The sequence below is a fragment of the Leucopleurus acutus genome, assembly GCF_964270905.1.
Source record: "Leucopleurus acutus genome assembly, chromosome: 8".
Taxonomy (NCBI): domain Eukaryota; kingdom Metazoa; phylum Chordata; class Mammalia; order Artiodactyla; family Delphinidae; genus Leucopleurus; species Leucopleurus acutus.
Window position 1 is genome coordinate 48904271 of NC_139151.1, and position 26467 is coordinate 48930737.

At 39.7% G+C, this 26467-nt stretch overlaps 1 protein-coding gene across 8 annotated transcripts in view; it reads left to right on the forward strand.

Annotated features, from left to right (window-relative positions):
- Nucleotides 1-26467, forward strand: part of DLG2 (discs large MAGUK scaffold protein 2) — an 812656-nt gene that overhangs the window by 324686 nt on the left and 461503 nt on the right. For 7 of the 8 annotated variants that reach the window (XR_014326386.1, XM_082844899.1, XM_082844903.1 and 4 more), the window contains one exon: nt 2267-2422. Coding sequence is in view for 7 of the 8 variants with exons in the window: in XM_082844899.1 (XP_082701025.1) it covers nt 2267-2422 (156 nt within the window). In the remaining variant the exon portion in view is untranslated. Of the gene's footprint in view, nt 1-2266; nt 2423-26467 lie in introns of those variants that run through there. The other variant, XM_082844905.1, reaches the window with a different exon arrangement.

The following is a 26467-nucleotide window of genomic DNA, read 5'->3' on the forward strand; positions in this document are numbered from 1 at the left end:
GGCAACTTTAACCAGAATCATGAGTCTTTCTGTCTCTAAAACTATGGGAAATGTACATTAATCTTCATAAAGCTGATTATATCAACAAAGCAAAAACAGACCCCCTCCCCCCACATCAAACAATAGTCAATCTGACTATTTTAAAAGATGTGTTTCAGTGGCTAACTAAAAGTATCTTTCCTTTTACATTACTTCCCACAGTGTGAATTACTTATAAAAACTGATTTAAAAACAAAAAACTTTTTAAGAATGATTGTGCAGCTGCCTTTTTTAAGGGCTGGTGTTTACCATTATAAATTATGTGCGTGTATCATTGATAAACAGAAATTTACAAGCTTACTAGATTTTTTTAAAAATGGAGCACTTGTCTTCCCTAAGAATAGATTCCCTAATGTAAGAAAAGAGTCTGGCTCTTTTATTTTAAAAACCTTTAATTCTTCTTGTAAATGTTACAGGGTTAGCCACTGGGATAGAACAAGCCAAAGTACTTCATTTTACCACTGAGATAGTTATTCTGGGGGACAAAATAGGCCTCCAGATTCCTCCTGCCTACTCCTCAGCCCTTCTACTGTGTTATACAAAATAAACAGATCAAGGAATCTCTTTCCATGTGGTGGAAAGCTTTGTGTTAGAGAAGAATCCAAGTCTCTAGACAGTATGTCTAAGCCATGATTGGCCACAGTAATATTATAAACTAGGTAGTTTGTTTTTAATGCTTTGTTTATCCTCCTTTCTTCCCTGTTCTCCATCCTCAGTCAGTTCAGGAAGCATTGACTGAGCACCTGTTATTACATTAGAGGCCATGTTGGGGGCTAGGGCTACGGAAACACAGACTGTGCCCTCACTGAGTTCACCACCTACGCTTCCTGTGCCTTTGTTCAGGCACGTGGCCACCAACATGGCCTCTGGTGTCTTGTGGCCCTTAGGGGCGCTATCTGCCTCCCCTGGGTATGACCTCATGGGAATCGCCCGGTTTCCTGACACGCTCCTTACCTTCCCGGCTAAGCCTACCCTTCCTGGGTCCATGGCCCAGACTGCCAGTAGTACTTCCATTTAAGTTCCGATCTTTCCATTCTTACCTTATTGGAAAGGTATTGGTAGTAATTGCAGACCATGTGTTTAAAAAGTGGCGAATAGAGTTGTGAAAAAACTGTTTTAATAACCAAGAACTTTGTTTTTACATGGATCTGTGACCAAAAATTGTAGAAAAGTTTACCCAGTCATACTATGCATGTTTGTAAATAGCAGCTATAACAATGTTGCTATTTTAGATAATGTTACAGTATCCCTAGATGAATTCACTTAATAGAAATTTTACTAAAATGATTATCCTCTTTGTAGAAAACTTTCTGAAGTCAATTATTGGGGGACAAACTCTGAATAAATATATGGAGGAACCACTCAGGTCATATAACCTATTAGATTTCTGGGTAAGACCAACCCCCCAAAGGCACCAAAAAAAAAAAAAAAAAAAAAAAAACGCAATATAAATGTGGGAAGTTGTATTCATTTATTCATTCATACATACAGTCAACAAATAGTTAATAGAATATGTACCGTGTGCCAGACTGTATTTTAAGTGGTTAACAAAATAAACGTAGTCTCTCTCCTCATAGAATTTATGGTGTAGTGAGAGTGACAATAAAAATTTAAAATAAACAAAAAAATTATTTCATGCCGAGAAAAAACATTATGAAGTATGAATAGGTGCTGTGAAAAGTAACAGGGTGTCCCGGCCAAAGTGGTCGGGGAAGGTCTCCGAAGTTCACATTTAAGATGAGATTCAACAAGGGGGGAAAGTGGAGGGTGTGTGTGTGTGACGAATTGGGAGATTGGGATTGACATGTATACACTAATATGTATAAAATGGATAACTAATAAGAACCTGCTGTATAAAAAATAAATAAAATGAAGAAAAGAAAAAAAAAAAAAAGATGAGATTCAAGTTTAAGAAGGAGCCGTGCCAGAGAATCCCGAAGTCTGGCATTTCAGACTGGCTTATCCAAAAGGATATAGCATTTAAAGGATGATTATGACTCTCCTGAGGTGTCTGACACATGGATTTTAGTCCTGCCACATGTCAGCCAAAGTTCTAATTCCTAAGCCGAGAACCTGTTTCCTGAAGAGACTCTTAACTCAGGCCTGATGAAGCCCATGGCATTGTCTGGGTTGTTCACTTTGGAGTATGGTGAAATGCTGCTAGTTGCACAGTTGTTTAGTGTGTGTGCTAACCATGCATCTCTTTGTCTGCCTCTTGTATCACCAGGCCTCCGGAACCTGTTTACAGCACTGTGAACAAACTGTGCGATAAGCCTGCTTCTCCCAGGCACTATTCCCCTGTTGAGTGTGACAAAAGCTTCCTTCTCTCAGCTCCCTACCCCCACTACCACCTAGGCCTGCTCCCTGACTCTGAGATGACCAGGTACTGCATGCACTTCCTCACTTCATCTTCTCAAATTGCATGTGCTTCCAAAAGGATGAATGGGTAGAATCCACCTCTGCTTACTTCTCTTGCACTCTACATCTTCCTCAGGGTGGAAAGATGTTCTGCTTCCTTGGGGCAATGGGAGAAATTAAGAACATTGACTTTTTTTTTCTAGTGTGATCACAGAGCACTTACACACGATCACATGACGCTCTAAATGTTCTTGATTCCCATGCATTTTTAATAAGGTATTATATTTTTCCAGAAGAATTAATTCTGAAATTTAATTAGCACTATTTTCCTCATACAGAAGGATGAAAGAGAACATTTACTGAATACATTTTTGATTAATACATTTTGAATAATAATACTGTGCTCCATGCATAACAGCCTAAGAAGTAGATACTATTACTGCCGTTTAATATTTTAACTAAATTATTAAATTAATACCACCATTTAACTGACTCCTTGAGGTATTAAACAACTCATCCAAAACTACAGAACTAGTTGGTTCTAACTAACCACAAAGAACAGAATCTTCACCTTTACAGTATGTTAACATCTGTTATCTTATTTAGTTACTCCCATTTTATATAAGAAAACTGAAGTTCAGAGAAGTTAAGGCAGTTCCCTCAGTATGATATTGCCAATAGCTGTGGAGTCCAGATTTGATCTTAGAATGTTTTGAGTTTTTCCACAATTTGTAAACAGATTGTTCTAAGTCTGAAGGTTGGACATAATTCTGCATTATAATGCTAAAGCATATGTATGACAGATAATAAAACCCTATCTTCCTGTAGCAGCCAGAGAGAGAGAAAGAAAAAGAATACAATGTTCCATAAGGTAGTTCCAATTTAGTTTAAAGTGGGGAGATCTCAACTGTGATGTCTCTACCTGTAATGGGGTGCTTATATTGTTATGTTTTCAGACAGCATATCTTCATATGTCTTCATAATATTATTAGGACTGAGAAAATACAGATTTTAGAGTGATTCATAGTGAAGAGGGTCTCCTTAGAACATCATCTCTGTCTTTGGAGATTTTCAAAGAATAAGTTTAGAAGTCAATTATTTGCCTCTCTAGGGGAGAGTTCAATAACAAATTTTAAGTTATATCTAACATTTCTAGAAATAGATGAGAAACATAGTTTTGGCTATGTAATCAGCTGGGGCATTTTCACTAATTTGCAACAGGTAAAGCCTAATAGCTTTGCTTGTTTTAAAATTCTTTATAAATATTAATTAAATCCTCCTATACTTTTAACAAATTATAAAAACTTTTTCTTGGTACAGTGAACAATACAATTTTGAAGCTAAGAGGGCAAAGTCACCATAGCCATAGGGAAGGGAGAAGGAACACACACACCTACAATAACGACTTTCTAGTAATTATGCATCTATAAATAGTCAGCTACATAAAGGCAGCTAACATTTATTGAGCTCTTCCTGTGTGCCAGGCGTGTTGTTGAGCACTTCTTACAAATTATTTCTCCTAACCCTGACAATCACCTTATGAGGTAGATGTTATCATTATCTTTGCTTTACAAATACAAAAGTCGGGGCTTGAGAAGTTACCTGACATGCCCACGATCAGCCACCACTAAGTGGCAGGGCTGGGATTCAAACCCAGGTGACCACTAGCACCTGCATAGGCATAGGCATGACGGCCCAGACGTCTTTGCTTGCTGGAAAAATTCTCCACCCATTTCTCTTTGTCTTTCCTTTCTCTATTTTTATCCTGCCTGCTCATCTCCCTTCATCTGGCTCAGTGTCAATGAATCTTTTTTTTTTTTTTAACCCGTGTTCTTTTTTGATGAACACAAGAATTACACTCCTTGCCTCCCACTGGGGATTGTGATGTATCCCTTCCTAAAAACTCACCAATAAGTGGATGACAGAATCTACCTTTTGTATGGACCCACCAGATATGATTCTTCTCCATTTACTTTCTGTAATCTGTATTATGAAAACCACAGGGTTTTTACCCCCAATTTTTTTTTAAAAATTGCAGTATAATGTTGAATATGTGTTTTTCGTATTACACACCCTCAGCAGTCCTGATATGCACTAGTCCCCACCCTCACCCTTCATCTTCCCTTTGGGAATTCTATTTTCTATTTATTCTCATTCTGTCCCTATCCTTTTCCCTATTCTTTCCTTTCCTTTTCCATACTTTTTCATATTTATTTCTAGAAAAATGTCACACACACACAGACACACCCATTTAGTGGCATTGCCACCAATACACTGATACTGAAATTCTTGATTTCTCCCCCACTTTGTTGCCCTTCCACACTTGTCCAACTCAGTAAATGGCACATATATTTACTCCACTGCCCAAGCCAAAACTTGAAAATCACACTTCGCACTTTGTTTTCCCTCACACGCATCATTCAGTCTATCTTCAAGTCCTGTTGATTCTACCTCTGAAATATATCTCAAATCTATTAATTCTCCTCTACTTGTTTTTCCACCGCTTTAATCCAAGCCTCCATCATCTTCCACCTATAATAGTCTCCTAATTGGTCTCACCCCTTCCACTTTTGTCCTCCTCTTTTAGTCTCAGTGCAGCCAAAGTGATCTGTTAAAAATACAGATCAGATCGCTCTCTCTCCTTTGCATTAGGATAAAATGCAAAGTCATTAACATGGCATCCAGGCTGTGCATGATCAAGCCGCTGCCTGCCTCTTAAACATCTCATGTCACTCTTCCCTTTGCTGAACACACTGTTCACACCAGCCTTCCTTTTCTTCACAAAATGCACTGAATCTCTTCCTGTCTCAAGCGCTTCACACATGCTCATTCCTCAAACTGAAAAGCCCTCCCTACACTTTGCCTGATTAACTTCTGGTCATCTTAGGTCTAAGTTTAACTTGTACTTCCACAGAGAAGCTCCTTGAAAAAGGAAATCAGGTCCTCTACTCTATTCTCTCTCTCTCTTTTTTCCCATATGACTCAAGCAATTTATAATTGTACATTTATGTGATTTTTAAACCAAATGCCTATCTCACGCTCTGTGCTGCAAGGTCAATGAGTGAAACGCTGTCTATTTTGTTCACCGCTAACACTTAGCCCAGTGCTGGCACAGCAGGAGCTGAGAATTACTGCGTGCCTAATTAACGTGGAAATAAGATCTGAAGACAAGCAAACAGATACCTGTTTCAGGAACAGGTCATGGATCAAGCTGTGCTTTACCCATTTTTTTTACCTCCATGAATGAATGAATCCATGCATGGAAACAAATAACAGACTAGAACTAATTTTGTGTATTTCACTTTCACCTTCAATTTTCTTGACGGTCAGTGTCTACATTACAGATTGATTAGGTAGCTCTCAGCTCTTCATGAAGACTGGGCAATTCCTTTCAGAGATTATTTACTTCCTCTCCAATGGGAAATACCTCTCTAAGCAGATGTTTCTTGAAATACAGCCAGTAATTCAGGGGACAAGTTCAAAGATTCTAGTTCCATTTATGACACCATCACTTGCTTTTTCCACTGTGACCTTGAATAACTTAAAGAATATCAGAGGTAGGTGAGAACTGAGAGTTAGATAGACAAGCCCTTATCCAACTCTGTTAATGATGAGGAACCCAATCCATTGTCTTCATGGGTCCACATCTTACTTCTGCTCATGGTAAAATAAAAGTATTTAGGGATCTTCTGCCCTACAAAGAATATTATAAGAAAATATCAATTCATTCAATCAAGATTTATCAAGCACTGACGAAGTGCAAAATATTATACTAAGGACAACCTTTTACAAATATGTAAATTGAAGAGGGCAACCAAAAATTGTGAAGAAATGCCTAATCTTTAAGTTGCAATATGTGCTAATATATATTTTTCAGGGCATTTGAGAAATTCCCCCAGTCTATTTCAGAAGTATGCCCATATTGATATAGTAATTACAGTCTCAGATGATGATGTAAGCTAGTTCTGTGAAAGTTAGCCCGTGAACCACGCTTCCCTGTGTACCAGTTAATCTCTAATTAGCATTCATACAAATGGAGGCAAGTCAGCAAAAGCAGGGAGTCAGTCGTCTGTATTCTCTGCCTTTTGAATACCCAAGTTCTCAGCTCTTTGAACTGATAGCAAATATTCAGGGATGAATTAATTGTATACACAATTTACTTCTATAACATCATCTAAAAGAAAACAGAGAAGTTATAAGTTTTCCTTAGCAAAGCATTTTAAATTACTTGGCAAAGTGTCAGCTCCTAAGGCTGCAGATTATGTTTAGAGTAATTGACTTTTCAGATCTTGCAAAAGCAAGAAATGGGCAGAGCCTGGAATAAAACTAAAATCTGGAGCTCTATGAAAAACAAATGGGATTGCTGTGAGGCTCCTGCTTATCCAGTATATCTTTTTCTTTAAGAAAAAGAAAAAAAGATGTAGTTTTTGATGTTGTAATTGGTTTTTCTACTTTGGGAAAATGGTAAGTTATTCAGCTTTTAATATTCCTGGGGCAAGAAAAATCATATTCTTGCCTGTTTTCTCGACAGACGGCATATTTTCATTTGTCCTTTTACATAATTGGTCCTAATTATTGTTTTGTCGTTGATAAACAGAGACTGAGATAAACCAGATGAAGGCTAATTAAAATATGTGGGCAGATTTGGGATAGGAAATGGACTCTGAAGTATTAGGTGATCATAAAACATCTTTACTCCTTGAAGAGATGTATTCATGGGACTTCTACTAGGTCACCAGAGATTAACCTGGATGCTAGGGATTTAAAGGTGAATAAGACATGGTCCTTCCCCTTAAGCAGTTCAACATGTAAGTGAAGAATTCATTACTGTGCATTGTGATGTATATCTGCCAAAGGCCCTTGGTTTCTCCAGTGTACTTAGTCTCTAGGTAACTAAAAGAAGACTATTATAAGAGGTACTGATGGGAGCAAACATGCACTCAGACTGTCCCTTCTGCGAAGGTGTGAACTTACACATATACACAGGAATCCTCCCCACTCACACCTTATGTTATTAATTCCTAGTCACTTAGAAGAACCATTCTTCCTGGGAAACTTAACCTTATCTTTTCATAGGTCCATCTGCTAGATTAGTTTCTAACAATTTTCTACAGGGCTCAGAATCCATGTCTATAATTCACTCCTTGTGTAGAAATCAAAGTTGGCAGCCTCAAGCCATTCCTAGTTTGGGAACACAGAGCAAGATCTTTTCTCTTACAAGATTTCAGCCATATGGCAAAGTTATGGTGGCCTGTCTTTGGCAAGCATTCTCTTCTTATAAAATATTAGAAAATGTATCTATTAATGTTTTAACTGTCTCAAAGTCTATAAACCCAAAATCAAATATAACTTCTAGCCATAATAATGCTATCATAAAAGTACACACGAGTCTCTAAAGGTAAACAGAGAAGGAATCATCTAACTCAGCCTCTGCTTTTCTTAAAGTTTTCTCAAAGACACTGAGCTCATCAGTCAGATGAGGGAAGAAGTATGTTGCAGGTAAAGGAATAGCACAGAGTTAAGCCTCATGATGTGTGAAAGCACAGGGCACTCTGGAACAACCAGTAGTTCTGTGTGGCTAAGGGTTATTGGGTGGGTGATAAAGTTGGAGCTGCAGGCAGCTACAGTTCATAGAGGGTGTTACTTGCCAAGCTGAAGATTTTGAACTTCATCCTGTAAGCAGCGAGGAGTTTGAATGCTGAGCAGAGACATAATTCAATTTGTGTTTTTAGAAAGATCACTCTGTCTGCTGTGTGAGAAGAGTTTGAAGACAGGGAGACTAGTTAGCATATCAAGTAGGGTTGAAATCATGAAGAACTAAACTGAAGCTATAGCGATGGAGAGATATAAATAGATACAGAATTAATTATCAAATAGATTGGGTGGTACTTAGTGATTGACTGATTCAAGGGGAAGACTTCTCTGGCTTGGAGTATTCATGAGATGGTGATTGCATCATCTCCCCTTGGAGACAGGGGGCACTGTTGTCCACAATAAATATATTTAAACATAAAACTCTGTAGAGGGAAACTCAGTGGACAGAAAGGGAGGCAAAGTATATGAGGAGGTCTCTTGTTTGAAATGAAGGCAACCTGATGTTGTAGAGGAGCCAGGGATTGTGTCCAGACTGTCTAGGTTTGAGGCCTTCTTCTGGGCATTAACTCACCAGAAAAGGGGGAAATTAATCATAGCTGTGCTATTCTCCTCTTAGGGTTGTTGTGAGGATCCAGGGAAATGGAGCAAGTGAATTTTCGTCTAGGCACTACCTACATTAGTCATTATTAATTGTTTTCATATGCTTATTCTGTTTTAAAGCCTTGAGCTCATGCATATTTATTTTTGGTGTTATCACAAATCAGGTGAAGAATATTTACCAACACAGGTATATCCCCAGGGGCCAAAAGGAAGCTGTGGATGCTAATTTCTTCTGTCATTCTTAGTGGCAGCATCCTTGTCACCACAGGCAAAGTCGTATATTTTCCCTTTTATTATTGCATTTATAGTCTCCCCGTAAAAGGTGGCATATTTCTAAAGCCACGTGCGACTTCACGCACGTATAATTTTCTTTTTTTAATCTACTCACATAGCAGTATTTCTAAACCGCACGTACCTTTTTAGGAACGTAGACAAAATGACAGCTAGAGCACAGATTAGTAGCCAGGCACTTTCCGTATGCACCTTCTTGTTTCTAACAATCCCGACAACTCTGTAGAGGGTGAGTTTTGATGTAGCAAACGGAAGAGCCAGGACTCCAGCCAGGGCTTTCCCACGGCCAGGCGCCTGCTCTCAGGGAGCCTTAATCCCTCTCGCACTCACCGCAGCTTCTCACTCAGGCCCCCACGTCTTATGTCCACAGTGCCACAAATCTGTGGAACCTGAAAGCAATTCAAGCCTTGTTCACACGATGTAATCTGGGAAATGCACCATTAAAAGAAGAAAGAAGATGCTTAACAAATCATTGACCTTCTTATGCCCTTAAAAGGCTGAGATAATTTGAAAGAGTTCTTAATTTCATTTTTAATTAAAACCAGGAGAGGAAACCCTCCGGGCATGGCTCCTAAAGCCCGACTCCTTCCGGAGTTTCTGCAGCAGCTTCTTCTTCAAAGGCCTTCGCTGCCTTTTTGAAGTAGGTGATCACTAAACCCAACTGGAATTAAGCAAACTAAGGAGAGATTAATGACTCCCACAAAGTCACAGAGGCAGCTCTTGCCACATTCCGTTTTACAGCCTCTTCTCTGTGCAGTGTGATATATGCAAGGATTCACACCAAAAGAAACACCCCTTGCTTTAAAAGTAATGCATTTTCTATGTAGATCCTTTTTAAAAAACATGCCATTTACTGTTTCCCTTCACTTTTGTTCTTATATTAGGGAGGAGGTGTTCTTTCATTAAGATTTCAAGAATTTTTTTTAAAGCACATTTCAAATTACATCATATAGTGTAAAGGAAGAAGGCAGGCCAGGGTACTTACCCTCTTCCTAAAACTCTCAATTACTCTTCACAACAACCCTAGTAGGTCCAGAGAGGGAGTCTCAGGAGAGCTGGGAAATGCACCCAGATTGATCTTATTCCAAAATTCCTGTTCTGAGACATTCAAATAACTCTCTGTGATGCAACAATCTAAACTGACTCGACTTGCTGTTTCTAAAAAGCCAGATTACTTATCTACCTGAGACGTTATGAATATTTTCCCTCAGTTTTAGTATATTCTTTTTGTTTTGGGAGCAATCTTTGTATCTACTTTAGTAAATCATTGTATTATTGGGCAGCAGTAAGAAACTGAAGAATAAGCATAATTTCAAAAGCATTTCTTTATGGAGGCAAAGTTGCTGTGAGAAAATGCTATGCAAAATCACTATAGCAACAAATTATAGGAACTCAGAAAGAATCAAGACAGTAACATTAAACCATAACACCCACAGCATAGATACAAATTAAAACTGCTAAGTGTACTGAGTGCTTTTATATGCCAGGCACTTTTCCAAACTTTTATATGTACTAACTAATTTTATCCTCATGACAGTCTCTGGGGTAGGTATGATTATTCCAATTTTATAGAAAACTATGGTTACGTATTTAACTAACAAATGGAAACAATGGGGTGAGATTGTTGAAACAATATATCAGGACATACTTAGACTATTAATTTCATTAGAGCGAGGGTTTTGTTGTTTTATTTACTGTTGGATTCCCTGTGCCAAAAATGATTTCTGGCATGTAGTCCTAACAGTAATAGTGGTGATGATGGTGATGAAGCGGAAGGAGGAGAAGAAAACAATCACCGTCAGTTATATAATCTTATTACCTGCCAGGCTGCACTTTCTACAAATTAGCTCATTAATCCACACAGCAATCCAAGAAGGCATGTGTTATCATTATCCCCATTTTGCAAGTGAAGAAACTGAGGTCTGGAGAGGTTAAGTGACCTAAGGTCACTTAGGATTAGGATAGGATTTGAATCTAGCAGGCTGGCACCAGAATCTGTTCTTTTCACATGTGCTCAGTAAATATTTATTGAATGTTATTCTCATCACACATAATACTCCTCAAGCATTAAATTCTGAGAAAAAAAAAAAGGATACATCATTTAACAATAGTCAAATTTTAATAGATAGGTGGATGGATAGATAATGAATATATGGTTAAGAATCTAGACTCTAGAATCAAAGTGTTAGAGTTTGAATCTTGCCTCCACAAATCCCTAATTATGTAAACTTGAGCAATTGACAACCACTCTGAGCTTCTGTATCCTCAATCTGTATGATAGCAATAATCGTGGTATCCATTTCATGGGTTGCCGTAAGGATTTAATGAAGTGATACGTAAAGTGTGAAGAGCAGTGCCTGATAAATATGAACTTCCTGTTAATGTTAGCTATTTATATGTGTGTGTGTGTGTGTGTGTGTGTGTGTGTGTGTGTGTGTGTGTGTGTAAAATGACATATTATGACCCCCTAAGTAGATACCTCAGGCTGAGGTGGGAATGAATTTTTATTAAAAGACAATTACGAGAGGCTGTTTTCATTCCTAGCCTGATGGTGAGTCCAGTGAATTGTAAAGGGAGATAAATGCTAGAGTTGGCAGTATAGGAGGAAGGGCTGTGCAAGACTGCTTATATTTATACAGAGATCTAAATATTTCAGAATGCAGAATTTTGTTTTCATTAAAGGATCAAAATTTACCTCTCAATGCAGAGAAGGTAAGTCTTCCATTTCCACTCTTTAATTCAGTTCTGTAGACCTTAAGCTCATATGAAGTTTAAAGGATCCCTTGAACAAGGTTTTTAAAGTCAGCAGGGATGTGTGTTCCACACTGAATGCTAAAACCTAAGATCACTATATTCCAGAGAAAGTGAGTACATTAGAAAGTCAAGAGGAATTTTATGGTTCGCTTTAAGTGGGGGGAGGGTCTACTGGGCTTAGCTAACCCAGCTAGAGCTTTTGTCTAAATTTAAGAAATGCTCCCCTTCTGCGTTGGGTCTTCGTTGCTGCGTGCGGGCTTTCCCTAGTTGTGGTGCTTGGGAGCTACTCTTCGTTGCAGTGCGCGGGCTTCTCATTGTGGTGGCTTCTCTTGTTGTGGAGCATGGACTCTAGGCGCGTGGGCTTCAGTAGTTGTGGCGCACGGGCTTAGTTGCTCCACAGCATGTGGGATCTGCCCGGACCAGAGATCAAACCCGTGTCCCCTGCACTGGCAGGTGGACTCTTAACCACTGTACCACCAGGGAAATCCCGAAATGCTCCCCTTCTGGATGAAGGACAAAATGTACAGGGCCCCAGCGTGACATGTAAAAGGAGTTCAGATCAGGTTTCAGCCCTAGCTCATTCCCTTGGTCAAGCGTTCTTGTGAACAACCTGCCTAACAGAATGGATTGGCCCAGACTGAAGACGGGGATGAGAGTCTATTTCTCTTTGTTATTTCCATCTCTCTCAAATTTATTCTAATGTTCTGCTTCCTTTCTTATGCCTCTGGCATCATTATGAGGATATCACTCTGTCAACCCTATAGGTTTAAAAATAACTAGAGGCTAATACAAGTTCAGAGATGGAAGACACCCTAGAAACAATTTAGTCAAACTTGATATGCTCCAGATGAGGAAACTGCCACTCAGCCCACAAATATGTATTAAATGCCTATTATACGGCTAGTACTTCTGGGGATACACAGTCCAGGCATGGTCAAACACTAGTCTCAGGAGGTTTAGGGACCACTGGGCCCAGAGGGTTTATTTTGTGTATATAATTGACAGCCATTGGTAATGTAAAAAATAATTATTACAGATTGTATTTTTCAAATATATGTGAATTTTACTTAGCTTTCAGCCTTATTTATTCTGGATCCATTCTGATTTCTCCTAGATACTATATTTATAGGTTTGTGTTCATCGGTTTCTAGGCATTCAGACCTTTTTCATGTGGAATCTGAAGGTCAAGTGACAGACCAGATTTCCTTCCAGCTCTCCCCACTCTCACATGATAAGCTACTGGATAAATTCTTACTGTCTTGCTAACACTGGAATCTATGTTCCTTGTAGGGGGGCCTTAGGCTACACTGGGCATGAGGAAAGGGGCTGTGAGTAAAAACAAAAGTCTCTGACCAGATGCCCACCAGTATAATTGCTGGAATTCTGAGACTCTCCCTTCCTTCTTTGCAGGGCCCTTGGTGACTCATGCGTTGTCCTGAACAACCATTTCCACACTCTTACAAGGCAACCTTTCCCATTGTTTCCCCATAGGATGCCCCTCACTTATGACAAATCACTTAGTCTTCTCACCTTTGTCACTGTCCCAACCCCTTAGAATGATGTCATTTCAGATGTACATCTACTTTTCCACTGCTGTCCGCACTGGTGCTCCACACCGAGGCCAGACTTCTAGGAGCTGGGCAGTGTCTGGCAGGGGCGAGATGAGAAGCCTTTCATTTCTACCCTGTACCGGTGCTCCACAACTGGGCGTCTTGTGTTACAACACTGAGATCCACGCTTCTGCCTCTTGACAGGTACCACGTGGGACCTCTTGTCACCTGGGGCTTTTGCCCTCAGGCAGGGACTGTTGCCTTCCCTGTTTTTCTTGCCATCTTCCATAGCAGCTCTGTTTCTGTCCCAGCCAGATTCCTTGTCCTGATTTTCATGTTGGAGCCTTTTCCTCTGGGATCCTTGTGACCCATAAAAACAGCTTCTAATCCAGACTCTTTCCCAGCAGAGAAACAAAAAAGACAGACAGACTTTTCTTTGTTGAGCAACTTTAATATTCATTTTCCAGAGCATCAACCCTTTCTCAGAAGATGATCTACTTTTTAAAACCCTGAAGTTAAAAGAAATTACAACAGGAGGGATGGGGATAGTGACTGTGGGAAATCAGGTTGGGGTGGGTGGATGGCTTGTCCAATGAGGCTTCAGGCAGCTACTGGCATCCAATTGGTCAAGAGTTCCTAGTAATCTTTGGTCAAAGACTTCCTATAAATCACGGCTCCACAATGCAAGTTGCCTTTCCTGAATCCTCATCTGCGCATGTACTGTTGGTTTCTTCCCTCCCTTCTCTCTAAAAGGCCTCCTAATGTATCCCATGTTCTTGCTGTACCCCTCAATGAGACCTCTCTCACGGAATGTCACGAGACCCCCCTCTGTTTCCTTAGGTCAGCAAGTGGAAATTGACACTTGCTGAATTCACTCAAGATTCAGGCTCTTTCTAACCCCACGTCTGCCATCTTAAGTTGTCACAATATTTAGACCCTTCCTTTTTTCTTTTTAGGTCCAAAGTTAGCTACTGAGGGAGCAGGCAAACAATCTTTAGTTCTTCGTGCACTTCCATCCCATAATACCCAGGGGAATAGTGAATGTCAAGAGCAAACCAAGTCTATTTGCAAATTTTCCACTAGTAATAATTCTGTATAAATGAAAACAGGGTGACTCTCTGTCACCTCTTTATGGGTAGGAACAATGCTGTATGTTGTCCATGTGACACATGAGCACACAGTGGCACTCAATGGAATGACAAATGGTAGGTGTCCACCTGAAACAGTGACTCACAGCCCAAAGGGTGGGTTTACATTTAGTGGAAGCTCTTCTCCTGGCTGAAGGCGGTGCATGGAAGAGTAGGTATATGAGAGGAATCCTTCTCTCTGGGCCATAGTTCACCCTTATTGTCTTGGGAGAAGGTGATATATACTGTTTTCCCTGAGATTTCTGAGTTAGGCCACAGAAACAGATTTTCTTCATCCTATCTACTGGGCGTTGTAACAGGTGATGTCTACTTTTTGTTAAAGTCTGTTTTATTTGTATTCTACATGTGTCAATGCCAGATGCTCTGGAGAAGTCATGTCATACGTGGATTCCTCCAACATGTCTTAGAGGGTTAGGTCATTGTAATGTGCACTGCTAGGCTTTCAAAGGTGGGATCAAGGTCCAGAGCAAGCAAACCTCTCAGCAACTCTGATTGACACTGTGAAGGGTAATAAAACAAAAATCAATTCAACAAACTTAGAAGATTGAAAAGGAACAGATTAAGACATGCAAAAGGACTTGATTTGCAGCACCAGTCACTCTGTAAGTTTGCTCAGCATGCTAAGTAAATGTCAGTGCTTGGCAAGGTGAGGGTAATTGCCATTCCCTTCCTCTAATGTTCATTCTACAAAGAAAAAGTTCCAACTATAAAGGAAAAGGAACAGAAAGAAATACGTGTTGCAAATAAGCCTAAAGCTAATCGTATATCCAGAGGGCCCTAAGTATCATTTAATCAGAGAATGCTTGATCAGAAAGGGTTAGAGAAGATTGCATCCCAACACTTTTTTCAAAAATTGAGAAAATAAGTCCAGCAAAATTAAGAAACTTAACCAAGATCACACAGTCATAGGACTGTGGCAGATATAAGACTGGGGTCAGGGATGTCAGGTGCCAGTGCATTTCCTCCCATGCCAGTTAGTAATTAAACTAAACACAATCTTTTAGAATGTTTCATGCTAAGAAAGGTTACATATCATAGACTAAGCCTGGAAGGAAACAGAAATGTTACTTCAGGATAGCAGTGTTTACCTCAGATGAGTATGATTTGATGAGGGAAAGAAATTATCTTTTACTTTATACAATTTTTAATTATTTTAATTGTTCATAATAAGTATGTTTAAGTTTTGTTAGTAAAAACTAAATTTAAGAATCCCGCATTTAGGGGCTTCCCTGGTGGCGCAGTGGTTGAGAGTCCGCCTGCTGATGCAGGGGACACGGGTTCGTGCCCCGGTCCGGGAAGATCCCACATGCCGCGGAGCGGCTGGGCCCGTGAGCCATGGCCGCTGAGCCTGCGCGTCCGGAGCCTGTGCTCCGTAACGGGAGAGGCCACAACAGTGAGAGGCCCACGTACCGCAAAAAAAAAAAAAAAAAAAAAAGAATCCCCCATTTAGACTCAGCAATTCCTCTGGTAGACCTAAACCCAAGAAAAATGAAAACATATCTCCATACAAGACGTATACAAATGTTCATAGTAGCATTATTCATAATAGCCAAAAGGTGGAAATAATCCAAGTATCCATCAACTGATAAATGGATAAATAGCATGTGGTATATCCATACTATGTAATATTACTCAGCCAGGAAAAGGAATGAAGTACTAATACATGCTACAGCATGTAAGAACCTTGAAAAACATGCTGAGTGAAAAAAGCCAGTCACCAAGGACCACATATTATATGATTCCATTTATATGAAGTGTCCACAATAGGCAAATCTACAGAGCCAGAAAGTAAATTAGTGAATGCCTAGGGCTAGATAGGGAGGTGGCGGGAATTGAGAGTGATTGATGATGGGTATGGGATTCCTTTGGGGGGGTTTTGAAAATCTTTTAAAATGAGATTTTAATGATGATTGCACAACTCTGTTAATATACTAAAAGCCACTGAATGATATACTTTAAATGAGTGAATTTATGGTATATGAATTATAACTCAGTAATGCTGTAAAAATTTTCCATTTAAAAGTTAAATAATTCATATAGCAACAAAGCTAAGATTATGTCCTTATGACATAAAATATTCAGATAAAAATAATTTTAAAAACTGATTTAAAAACCTAGATGATTTTCCTACTCTCTGACAGATTATTCAAATAGTTAATTATTCAGAGGATTTAGAGGTCTTCAGATTTTCCTATTTTTAATAAGACTATAGCTCTCATTCACTAAGTACCAACTTTTTGTTAGGTGTTCTACAAACATAATCACTACTCCTCATAATACATCTATAAAGTAGATATATTTATCCTTACTTTACTGAGAAAACTAATAGCTGGCAGAGCTGAGCTTTAAATCCAGTTCCATTTGCTTTTATTATACAACAATCGCCATCCCATTATATAAAAATAATCCTTAAAACTCTCCTTCCCAACTAGAAAAATTGTCTACACTCTCTCCCTTCCTTTTCTCCTGTTCACTCTTCAGAGCCACCCCGAGCTCTCCACTGAAATTGTTTTCACCAAAGTCACCAAGAGTCTTTGCTCCTAAATTCAGTGGAAACTTCTTAGTCTTTATCAAATTTTACCTTTCTGTACACTTGCCTCTGTTGCTTGCACCTTCCTGAAACCTTTTTTTTTTAACTTCCATAATCCCTCTTCTAGGCTCATGATTCTCCTTGCAACTTCGACTTTCTCTTCCCCATCTCCTTAGACATCTCCTCTTCTCCTCATCCCTTTTGTCCATTTCACTCAGTGATGCCTTCTCTTTCTCCTCTGCACACCCTCCCTAGTAGAAGGCATCCATGTCCACGGATTTGGTTCCCAGATATGTGCTTATGTCTCCCATCTCTATATCTGCAACCAGATCTTTCCTTGACTCCAGACTCATACATGTAGATTCCTACTGGACATCTTTCCTCAAATGCCCTAAGACACATCAGAAAGCACACTCATCATCTTACCTTTCAGATTGTTGTCTCTGGTTATATCCACTGTCTTAATGACCAATAATAGTATGGTTTAGTATTTGGGAGCATGTGCTTGGGTTCAAATTCCAGCTCTACTTCTTAAGTACCTGTGTGATCTCTCTGTGCCTTCATTTCCTTATCCATAATATGGAAATAATAAAAGTATCCATCTCACAGAGTCTTTATGAGGATTGAATTTATATGTGAAAAATGCCTGCCAGACAGTAAGCTTAGCATTTCCATGTACTGGTTATGTACAGGTTATGACACTAAGACGTTTTCCCGGATTCCTTCTACTGGTTCACCTTAAGTTGATATCTAAGTGTCCTACCAATCCATATGTCTTTAACATCTCTGGAATAATTCCTCTGCAGTCTTTCCACATTATATCCACCCTAGATTCGGCTAGAATCATTGCCCATCTGAAACACTTACCAACTGCTCTCTACCAAAAGCTCTACGTACCTTCAATTCATTCTTCACATTATAGCACACATAGAGCCTTCTAAAATACGCATCTGATTTTGTCTCTGCCCTAACTAATCCTCTGCCCTCCCGCCGTCACCTGCCTTTCATTCAAAGCAGTTCTCCTTGTAGTTCCCAGGGAAAAACACTGTGTCCCTTACTTACAAGTTTTTGCTCCTGCGTCTCCCATTCTTTTTTTTGTTTTTTTTTTTGCGGTACGCGGGCCTCTCACTGCCATGGCCTCCCCCGTCGCGGAACACAGGCTCCAGACGCACAGGCCCAGCGGCCATGGCCCACGGGCCCAGCCGCTCCACGGCACGCGGGATCCTCCCGGACCGGGGCACGAACCCACGTCCCCTGCACCGGTAGGCGGACTCCCAACCACTGCGCCACCAGGGAAGCCCCCATTCTTAAATGCCTCCTCTCTAAACAAGTAGACATAGAATCTACTCGTCCGTCTCAGTGCCAGCCCCCACTCACAGATCTCTTCACCTAGGTAACTGCTAGTAAGCCCAGGTAGTGCGACTTCTGGGGTACCAATAGAAACCCCTCCCTGATGCTTTCAGCCTGGGAGGGGGGCCCTCATCCATCCTTCTAAAGTTATAGAACTTAGCCTACTGTATTGTTATTTGATTGCCGTATCTATCTCATCAACTACACTGAACCTCTTGAGCTTGGGAACTGTGTTGTAATCATTTCCTCTATCCCTGGTGCCCAGCAATGTACCTGACAAATATTAATGATTTTTTTAAAGACAATAAGAATTATTTAAATTATTATAAATTTATTTATTCCAATAAATATGTAGTGACCTCTATACTTAGTGAGCCTGTGACAGAGACTGTGCTCTGCATTGGGAATACAAAGACAAATTAGATGTAGCCCTTTCCCAAAGGGACTCATTCTAATAGAAGAGACCACAGCAGAAGGAAAACAATTAGAATCCCATAGAATAGGTGCTGTAATAGAGGGCATATGCTGAGAGGATATCAAGAAGGAATTTATTAGCATGATTAAAATGGGAGAGAAGGGCTTCCCTGGTGGCACAGTGGTTGAGAGTCCGCCTGCCGATGCAGGGGATACGAGTTCGTGCCCCGGTCTGGGAAGATCCCACATGCCGCGGAGCCGCTGGGCCCATGAGCCATGGCCACTGAGCCTGCGCGTCCGGAGCCTGTGCTCCGCAGTGGGAGAAGCCACAACAGTGAGAGGCCCGTGTACTGCAAAAAGAAGAAAAAAAAAAAAAAAAAAAGGGAGAGAAGTTACGGAATGTACACACACACACACACACACACACACACACACACACATATACACATAGTGATGCTCAGAAGTCTGCAAGATATTAACTAATGGGGGGTCAGTGATTACACTTAATTTGAAATGAAATAGAGAGGTCTTTTTTGAATATAACCATAGCCCTCCCTATCTTATTCTTTCCACTATTTAAATTGCCTGGTTAAGCTATACCCCAACCATTGACAAAGCCACAGACATACTATAAAACATTCTATTCTACATAATTCCAGCACTTCTGGGTGTGCTTTAAGTCAGTGTTTTCACAAATTCAAGTTCATAGACTGGTGATGGTTCACGGCCTAACTTCTACTGGTTTGGGGCAAAATGAAGGAAAAGAAGGACTTTGCAAGATACATATACATACATCAATGTTAGATTGCCCTCTGTCCTTCCTTAGGAAGAATCCTTCCTGAGATTATGATCTCCTTCTAACTTCGGTGTCAAATATATTTTATTTTATGAAATTATGGTGATAATAGATAGTAGCTATTGTATTCATAGCCTTAATTTGAAAAATTAAGAGGTGGGTTTGTCTCCAGAATTGTGTATTTATTTAAATTGCTCTTGTCACTGTGTGCTGTTGACACAGCTCCCAAACACCCACCCTCTCAAATCAGGGAGCACTCTCTTTGTTGTGCCTTTGTTCGGTACTCCCGTCCACAACCTCTGGTAAGCACTGTGTTTGGACATCTGGTTGGTTCTGGCCTACAGTTTTGACTGTGGACTCTCCCTTTCCAAAAGCCCTTAGAGCTAGGCTCCGTAGTCCATAAGCCAGACACATTGAATGCCTAAATAAGATAGATCTTAAATACAACGACTCAGTCATAAATCTGGTAATTGCCGTACATATAAGTCATCATCAATAATGTTACTTTAATATACCTTTTTGGGTTTTGTGATATGTCATTGACAACTTTTCACATCTCTCAGTTTAACAAAGTAAAATTCACATAGTTAGAGACTTCCTTGGTGGTCCAGTGGTTAAGACTCTACGCTTCCACTGCAGGGAGTGCAGGTTCGATCCCTGGTCAGGGAGCTATGATCCCACATGCCATGTGGCATGGCCGAAAAGAAAAAAGAAAAACAAATTCACATAGTTAAATGACGGTTTTCATTTTTCCAATTTTTTTTTTTTTTAGTATAGCTGTGATACATAATCGCCTTGATCTGTGGTCAGCCCCCCAGCAAGTGACATTATATGAATGCAAAATATGATTGTCATTTTTGCTTTTGTGCTTTATTTGTTGCTATTTTTATAATTCTTTCCAGTATTCTAAACTGCTCATATTATACCCTTTGGGGTAGAAATTAACAAGTTCTCTATAAAACTTTTAAAGCCCAAAATAAGGAAACACATATTATAATTGTACAGCCCAAAGAAACCTTTTGCTTTTCCCTTTTATTCTCTAAGATGTTTTGCTCTAAGTTCATCCTTTGGTATTTTAGTTGATTCATTACACAATGCTGGCCTTATGAGAGAATATTTTTTTTGTGGCTTTATCCTTCTAGATAGAAAAGTAAAGTGATTTAATAGCTCTATATTATTAAACATTATGAGGTTCACATGTTGGAAAGTAGACTTGAGAATTACAGTGGCAACAGAGGCCAGCAGTAACACATGGAGTGGATAATTGTGCTGTAAAACCAGCATTCTTAAATGTCACCCATTAATACTGTGTATACAGAGGAGCTGGTCTGAAATACAAAGGAAAAATCCCACATATTAAAAAAAAATGAAAGAGAAAAACCTTAGTTCACAAAAACATTCAATCTAAGACAAGGTGCTGAGGGTAGAAAATTATAGGTTTAGCCTCTGAATTCTGCTAGTAGGAAGCTGTAACCTGGAGAAAAAATAACCATGGTAAAATCCATACAGAATTATAAGAGAATTCTTTTTTTTTAACACTAAGCCTGCATATTTGTTTTGAATTATCATTAATCAACTCTCAATTCAGGCAGGTTTCTCTGGTGTCACTTTCATTCCCCTGCTCCTTTTTTCTGTACCTCTGCCCATCCTAAACTGGGCCTTCTCCATCCTTCTCTGATTTTCCAGATTCTACTCTTATACCAAAATCTAGCTCAGATATTTACCACTTCCATGAATCCTTCCCTGAAAACTCCCACCTATATGCCTTCTCTGAAGTTATATCATGTTTTCCCCACTGTAGGTCAAATTACCATCACTTGATTAAAGATTGTCTTGTGTTATTCACAAATCATTCATTCTGTAGTCTTGTCTCACTAACTATATTGTATACTTCTTGAATATAGAGGCCCTTGATATTAATATTTTAATATTTCCCAAACCCTAGAATAGTGGTAAGCACAGAGTAGGGACTCAAATATTCAATGTTTTGTCAGTAATCACTGCTGCAATGATAGCCAGCCAGCAGATCAACAGCAACTGAAGTGTATTATCTAAGTATCTGTATGAAAACCAGATTTTGCTTTAAGTTAAAATCATTGTACTTTTCTCCTGAACGATTTTTTGGTAGCACAAATTGAAACAACAAAGAAAACAAGTTCCCCATGATGTTTCCAGGATCTGTTGACTTGATGTTAATATCTCATAGGACTTTAACCCCTTCAGTAGTAGAAAAGTTAAACCTTAGTGAAAACACTGGCTAACTATTAACCAAACATTTTCTTAGTTCCAGAGTTGTCAGCTTTGAGGTGGTGGTGTGTCACTTTGACAACTCTAAAATTCTTCTGCCTTAGAACCAGACTCCTCTTCTTGTGTGACAGCATAGCGTGTGTGCCCTTTTGCAATGCACATTAAGTTCTCAAACGTCCATTGCAATGCTCAACAGCTGCAATTCTGTAGGTTCGACACCTTTTCAATCCAACTTCTCAATGTAGCCTGCATTCCACTTCACTCAGTTGACTTACTCTGTTGCGTTTATTACCAAACTGTTCATTTAATTTCATGACTAACAAAGGACTCAGAAAAATTTCTTTGTCCTGCTTTTAGAGCCTAGCATAATTAGTCACATCTCCCTCATCTTCAGATAGCAAATTTAATTAGAATCTCCAGTGGATCACTTTCTAGGGCACAAACAGTACATGGAGACATTGAGTGAGGTTGCTTCCCTGGAACAGAGGAAGAGTCTTCCCAGGTTTTCATGGTATTGACCTGTATCACATGTTTCAGAGGAAGGTTAGACTAAAAGATAAACCTGTGATATATTAAAAAGCTTGGGCAATATTATCCCCAGGGATCAAAGTCCTTTTCGCTTAACTGGGAATCTTTTGATGAAACATAACAATTAACGATCCTTGTAATTTCTGAGTTGGCCCAGCCTAAGTCTCTCCTTGCTGAAATATTTATTTCCTTGTTTCTGTTCATCTTAAATTTGAAACTGACATTAGTAAATTTGACAAGCTGGTTAAACTTTTCTTTGTTTTACAGCCAACAATTTAGGGAAATTCTCTTCTCACTTTTTACTTCCCCATAATGTGATCTCGTAGCTTTCCCCAAAAGGACTGTGCTTTCTTCCTCTTCACCATAATGAATGTAAGCAAGGCCTTGGGTAATTGCTAACACCGTCAATCTCAGTACTACAGTCTGGCTTGGGATGGTACTCAGCTGACTACCAGGAGTTATTATCCTCATTCCTCTGATTAATTACTATTCTTGAGCACCTTGCAGCTGAATAGAATCATAGAGGTTTAGCACTGAAAGGAGTCCCAGAAATTGGGTTTCAGGACTCCTCACTGTATAAATGGGAAAACAGTCCCAGAAAAGGGAAAATGGCTTGCCCAAGGTTGTGTAACAACGCAGTAATAGATGTCCTGCTGGAAAAAAGATCTTATTTTTACTCCAATTGTCATTCTAGTACTCTACTCTGGAATCTCTTGAATATTGTATGACATAAAACCCTATATTTCCGTTAGTTCCTTTATGTTGATAACTCAGGTGAGGCAAGAAAGCAAAGTCTGCAAAGGCTGAGAAGCTGCATGTTGGGTTCCTTTCTCCAGCTAATGGCCAACTCCCAAGGGTCAGTCAGGTGCAGTAATCTTCAACGAATGTTTGTTGAGCAAATCTGTATTTAGTATGCTAGGAATGGCTCAGTTAGATGATTATGGAACCTTGAAGAAGGACACTATCTTTGACCTCCAGGACAAATTCTGAGTATGAAGCGGTGTGTGTGTTCATATGAGCATGTGTGGAGAGAGAAGGGACAGACATATAATCAAGAGACAGTGCTATGGGAGGCTCTGAGGAGAGAGAGAGCTCACAAGTGGTTAGGAGATCGGAGAAGTTCGCGTGGAAGGGTTAACTTAGTAGGAAGACAAAGGTGTGGTGTCCAAGGCTGATGGAAAAAATCAAAAGGGTGAAATGACTTGAATAAAAGGAGTGGAGATAAGAAAGCATGTTTGAACTCATTCACTTATTCGTACATTCACTAAATGATAATTTAGGAAATGCTACTCTGCCAGATGTATATAGATGAAAACATATGTTTCCTGACCTCAGAGAATTCATACTCTAGACCAAACTTCTCAAGCTTTAATGTTTCTCAAACTTTAACAGGCGTAAGAATCACCATTTCCAACAAGCTCCAGGAAGATGCTGGTGCAGCTGCTACTTGAGCCATGCTTTAAGTATCAGTAAACTTGCTTCTAAAGAGATCATTATAATCTAATATGACAGTTGCCATCATGCAGGCAAGTCCAGGTGCCTTGGGAACATAAGATTGGAGATGCTAGCAGCAGTTGTGTAGGTGGGCTTAGAGATTAGGGTATGTGAACGGCAGTAGCAGACAAGTCTGAAGCCACAGGCTGGAACTGTGTATATATGGAGGACCTTAAAAGTCAGGAGGGGGCTTCCCTGGTGGCGCAGTGGTTGAGAGTCTGCCTGCCGATGCAGGGGACACGGGTTCGTGCGCCGGTCCGGGAAGATCCCACATGCCGCAGAGCGGCTGGGCCCGTGAGCCATGGCCGCTGAGCCTGCGCGTCCGGAGCCTGTGCTCTGCAACGGGAGAGGCCACAGTAGTGAGAGGCCCGCGTACCACAAAAAAAAAAAAAAGTCAGGAAGGAATTCAAAACTTGCTTGTGATTTTCTTATCACTGCTCTGGAGCATGACTTTCTTCCTTTTATCAGTAGTTGCGGGCAATGAAGATAATATTAAAAACTGATCATTATCAAGCACTTGTAATGGGCCAGCACTATACTAAGTATGTTTTATGTGTTTGCCCATTTGATCCTCACAAGCATCCTATGAAATAGGTGCTTTTATTTATTTTTTTTTTCATTTTGAGAATTAAGAAACAAGAATACTGAAGCTTAGAGAGGGTATCTGAGTATTTAGAAGTCATTCTTATCCACTTCAGGGCTGCTATCATCTTAATTAATTCAGTGTGAACCAAAGAGAGACCCCATGATCACACGTTCTCTGTTCTATCCCCCATTACTTCTGCATCTTGTATACACTTCCGTTATCTCACTAAATTATAATATGCTTGCTCCCCTTTATCCCTCAGTACATTATGTTTTACTCATATTTTATTCCCAAGTGTCTAGGATGTAGTAGGTGTTTGGTGAATGACTATATTTTCTACTTCTCTTCTAGAATAATCCTCCCACTATCTTTCATGCCTTGTTTCTCCCACACTAAATGTTCTCTCACAATCTCTGCATCTAAAATCTCAGTCCAAGATCTTTAAATGCCATCTCCTCTATGTAGCTTTTTCTGCTTCTTCCTCTGCAGACCTTGAGGGGAACAAGCTCTTCGTTCCTGGCGATTTCATAGCTTTTCTTTCCCGTACCTCTGCTATCTCACTTTTAATTCTCTACCTCATATATGCAGTTATTTGCTCACCTTATGTCGCCACTGGACTCTAAAACCCCTGGTAGGAGTGATGAGCCCCTATTGTGTGGTTAAATTTCGCAGCCAGACTGAATGGGGATTTTTTTTGTGGGTGTGGAGGTGGCTAGTTTGAGTTTGGTTTAGTTGGTTTGGGTTTGTTTGTTACAGCATCTCTGCTCATTGACCCAATGATGTTGGACTTAACCTCCATGGGTTTCGTGGGCAAAATGGGGAAAGCAACATCTAAAACTCTAAACACCTCTAAAACTATCTGGAGGATTAAGTGGCTACATGTAAAGGTTTCGTTTTGCCTACACGGTAAGCAGCTACTACAAGGCCGCCATTGTTGTTACCATCTGTGTTCTACCCACACCACACTACCCTCTCCAAAAGTAAATGCCAATAGTATTTTTGAATGAATGAATAAATGTTCAACTTTTTTTTTACAAACTCACCCCCTCTACAATACTGTAAGCAGTTCTATTGTATTTTTCCTCTACTCCTCTCTCTCCCAAATTGTGCACATGAGACGCGACTTGATCAAATATTGTCATCTTATATGGCACCCTTCCCATTAGCAACCTGGAAACTTTAACTGACTTCTAACAAAATACAGCTATTCCTGAAACTATTTCCAATTCCTATTTTGTGAGCTCTCAAAGTGCAAAACAATATAATTTTATTAAAATTGCTTCATGGAGAGGGAAATTTGCATATCGGAATTTATTGGGCCCACCCTATCTATCATACAGATGCATAACAATGTTGATAATGTACAAATGGCTTCTGGCAAAGATGAATTAAACCATTAAAATGTAAAAAGCAACAACACCTCGAAAGATGATAATGAAAGCTCAGTAGGGCATTTTGGACATTTAGTGAGTATTAACAATCAATTAGGATAAAATATTTCAAATGATGCAGTTCTGAATAAGTGGTCCATAAAATGTATGTGACCAGGAACGTCCATGATCAACATGTCTCCCTGCCTACTACATTCTTTTTTTTTTTAATATCTTTATTGGAGTATAATTGCTTTACAATGGTGTGTTAGATTCTGCTTTATAACAGAGTGAATCAGTTATACATATACGTATGTTCCCATATCTCTTCCCTCTTGTGTCTTCCTCCCTATCCCACCCCTCTGGGTGGTCACAAACCACCTATCTCATCTCCCTGTGCTATGCGGCGACTTCCCACTAGCTATCTATTTTACGTTTGGTAGTGTATATATGTCCATGCCACTCTCTCACTTTGTCACAGCTTACCCTTCCCCCTCCCCATATCCTCAAGTCCATGCTGTAGTAGGTCTGTGTCTTTGTTCCTGTCTTACCCCTAGGTTCTTCATGACATTTTTTTTCTTAAATACCATATATATGTGTTAGCATATGGTATTTGTCTTTCTCTTTCTGACTTACTTCACTCTGTATGACAGACTCTAGGTCCAACCACCTCACTACAAATAACTCAATTTCGTTTCGTTTTATGGCTGAGTAATATCCCATTGTATATATGTGCCACATCTTCTTTATCCATTCATCTGTCGATGGACACTTAGGTTGCTTCCATGTCCTGGCTATTGTAAATAGAACTGCAATG